This window comes from Camelina sativa, chromosome 17 (genome assembly GCF_030686135.1).
Source record: "Camelina sativa cultivar CO46 ecotype springtype chromosome 17, ASM3068613v1".
NCBI classification, from domain to species: Eukaryota; Viridiplantae; Streptophyta; class Magnoliopsida; order Brassicales; family Brassicaceae; genus Camelina; species Camelina sativa.
In genome coordinates, this window is record NC_141896.1 from 34,342,656 (window position 1) to 34,345,829 (window position 3,174).

The 3,174-nt window shown below is 32.6% G+C and overlaps 1 protein-coding gene across 1 annotated transcript; it reads left to right on the forward strand.

Annotated features, from left to right (window-relative positions):
• Nucleotides 1-625: 625 nt before the first annotated feature.
• On the forward strand, nucleotides 626-1,711 carry LOC104758204 (thionin-like). Its single transcript, XM_010481035.3, has 3 exons — nucleotides 626-1,122; nucleotides 1,221-1,295; nucleotides 1,381-1,711. Exons 1-3 carry the CDS (start codon nucleotides 894-896, stop codon nucleotides 1,476-1,478), a joined length of 402 nt encoding a protein of 133 aa, XP_010479337.1. The 5' UTR covers nucleotides 626-893; the 3' UTR covers nucleotides 1,479-1,711.
• Nucleotides 1,712-3,174: the final 1,463 nt, after the last annotated feature.

Sequence of the window (3,174 nt, forward strand, 5' to 3'; positions counted from 1 at the left end):
TTTGTGGGTAATCATATTTGATGTGTATCAATTGCTTTGTTTAAATTCGTTTTTGTTTTTCAATGATGTATAATTTATTTGTAACACAAAAGTTGAGGAGAGACATATTTTATTTTTATTGTATGGATGATTATCCTTTTATACAACGAACTTATATAGGCACTGTAGAATCATTTTCGTTGATTTGTATTACTTTTTTATTTACAGTCAAGTGCAGTGTAAGACAAAAATAAAGTATTTCCAATAATATTAACCTTCCCTAAAATAAGCTTAATAGCATCTCAAAATATTATATAGCAGATTGTTGAACATCAACGTGTGGCGGACCCACGTTATGGTTGGCAAAGTGGTTTGAGTTTACCCCAAAAATGTCCGGTAGGGTTCAACTCGACCTAACAACAACCTGCACCAACTAATATTTATTACTAGGTCCGCGCAAGTGTTTTTTAAAATTAAGAAACAAAAAATCACGTTGCTTGGATCGTTATCTCCTCTATGATTGTCTAATCTGTTCAATCACATCGTAATCGTACACGTCTTCGTTCACTATTCAAGCCATACACACAAATTAAGATTTTTTACCGACCCGTAACTGCTTTTTAGTCCATTACTTATCATAGCCCTCAAGGAAATCAATATTGCAATTTTCCTTTTTTCTGTCAATTAATTTATTTAGGTTCAAACTATCCAATCAAGTGTGTATTAGTGTATACTCAATACATCATGTGATAAAAGTGTCAAAAGATGTTTGTGGTGGTAAAGTACTGTAGAACAAGTAGTATTTAAGCGAGTCTTGTTTCATCACCATTTCATCAATACAAGTTTATAAATTTTAAGTGTTTTCTCTAAGTACGTACGTAGAATTTGGGATCAAACAAAGAATCAGTCAAAAGATGGAAGGCAAAACTGTGATTTTAAGTGTGCTCATAATGAGTCTTGTCATGGCCCAGATTCAAGTCGAAGCAAAGAGTTGTTGCCCGAGCACGACGTCTAGAAACTGCTATAGTGTATGCCGTTTTGGTGCAGTAACTCCTAGGCAAACTTGTGCACAAACATGTTCATGCATGATTGTTAATGGGGCGTGCCCTTCGGGATATACACATGACAGCCTTGAAAACTCTGGTAATTCAAATTTTTTTTCATGTTCGTTAAATTATATCATTTACAAGTTGGATCATGATCTTGATGCGAGTTTCATGGATTTTTATTTTTTATTCAAGGTGATAATATCAATGAATACTGCAAGATTGGGTGTGCATCTTCTCTTTGCGCCTTAACTACTCTTCAGAACTCTGGTAAAGTAAAACTAATTATGATTAGTTTATTTGAACAAGCCAATGATATTCCATTAATTCTAATAATATTGTTTTCGTGAATTAGATGCAAGTGAAAGTGCGAATGGAGCGGTCGCACAATGCACCAAAGCATGTTCTAATTTCTGCACTAAGGGCTCATCTAATGCAGTTGAAACTGCCTAATTAACAAGCATAAACGCAATCTATATATATGTGTGGTTGTTTTTCTTATTTTCAATAAATTGTCGCGTCTGTGACAAAATAAATGCAACTCTTGTACTAGCTTCTACTATTTCAAGGTTTTCTATGTGACGTAAAAGGTTATTAATCCCTAGATTGTTTACCCTTTCATGTTGCTATTACCTAAGTAAAGAATAATATTCTGTCCTTGTCTACTATATATAATCAAAACAAAATCTTGCTTTAACGTAGTTTTCTCATCTCATATCGTGACAACAAATAAATGCCACTTAGCATCACTATTTATACTTACAAATTTCAAATAGTTTCTAAACGAAATTCTACACTTATAATCTTTCATGAACCATTCAGACGACCGTCAATAGTCGCCCTGCGAGTTCGGGTATACGGGTCGGGTCGGGTCGGTTTTTTCGGTTATTCGGGTATTCGGGTTTTCAAAAAATCCACCGAACATAACCGAACAAAAATCGGTTCGGGTCGGGTCGGGTTTCGAGTCGGGTCGGATGAGAATTGGTCTTGGATTTATCCGGTTTAAATCTTAAAATCGATTGAAATCGGTACAAATCCGGTTTAAACCGGTTAAATTACGTATAATTTTTTTATTTTTATTAAAAAAATTCAAAAAATCGGGTTTCGGGTCGGGTCGGTTTCGGGTCGGGTACCGAACTAGATTTTCAATCCCTCCGAATAAAACCGAACCCTAAATTTGGTTGAACCGAAACCCGAAATTTTCGGGTCAGGTCGGGTCGGGTCGGGTCGGGTCGGGTTAAAGTCGCAGGCCGAGTCAATAGATTGAAGTAATGGAAAACTTGTAGTCTCGGATTTTCTTATGACTGTTCGGGTAAGTCTAATATAGACTTTAACCGCAAGATTATGGTGCATTGTTAGATAGTATATTTGGTGTCGAATTCACAAAGAAAATCGTTATGCTAAGTAATTCTAACAGTAGCTAAAGATGGGTTTTGGTTTTTTTTTTTTCAGATTGTAACAAAAAAACGTATAAAAATAAGAGATTGTAAAATATATTAATTAAAACATTATATCATAGGGGTGTTCGCAAGGATTGAGAAATAAAAGAAATCAAATAATCAAAATATATCAATTTGAGAATTTGTTAGAAATACTCTTTTTGATATACCAACTTTCAAAAATATCATTTTTTGGTTATTTTCATTTTTCCTCTCCTTTAATTTTTAATGATCATTTTATCTTCATATGAAAAATATTTTAATCAATAAAATGAAAAACAAATTTTTCTGTCAAAAGACTTTCCGACATATTTTACAGTCAAAAAAAAAGATTTCAAAAAAATTTCAACCAGAAAAATTTTATCCAAAAAAGTTTGACAAAAAAATTTTCCCGCAAAAAAAAAATTTACAAGGCTTTTATAAGGTTTTCACAAATAGAGAAATTAATAAAAGTCTCATAAAAACTTTGTAAATGACTAAATACCTTATAAAAACCTTATCAAAAAAGATTTTAAAACCTTTTAAAAACTTTTGAAAAACCTTCTAATTTACAAGGTTTTTATAAGGTATATATTTACAAATATTTGGCGGGAACATCCAAATTCATAATTTTGGCAAGAAAATGTTATTCAATGTTTGGCGGGAATATTTTTCGATTTTGGCGGAAAAAATTATTTTTGGCAGGAAGATTTTTCATTTTTTGGCGGAAT

What these genes read in the sequence shown, in the direction of transcription:
- LOC104758204 (XM_010481035.3), top strand. Translation starts at nt 894, where the DNA reads ATGGAAGGCAAAACTGTGATTTTAAGTGTGCTCATAATGAGTCTTGTC. An exon ending in TGACAGCCTTGAAAACTCTG is followed by an intron (nt 1,123 to 1,220) that starts GTAATTCAAATT and finishes TTTTTATTCAAG; the next exon opens with GTGATAATATCAATGAATAC. An exon ending in AACTACTCTTCAGAACTCTG is followed by an intron (nt 1,296 to 1,380) that starts GTAAAGTAAAAC and finishes TTCGTGAATTAG; the next exon opens with ATGCAAGTGAAAGTGCGAAT.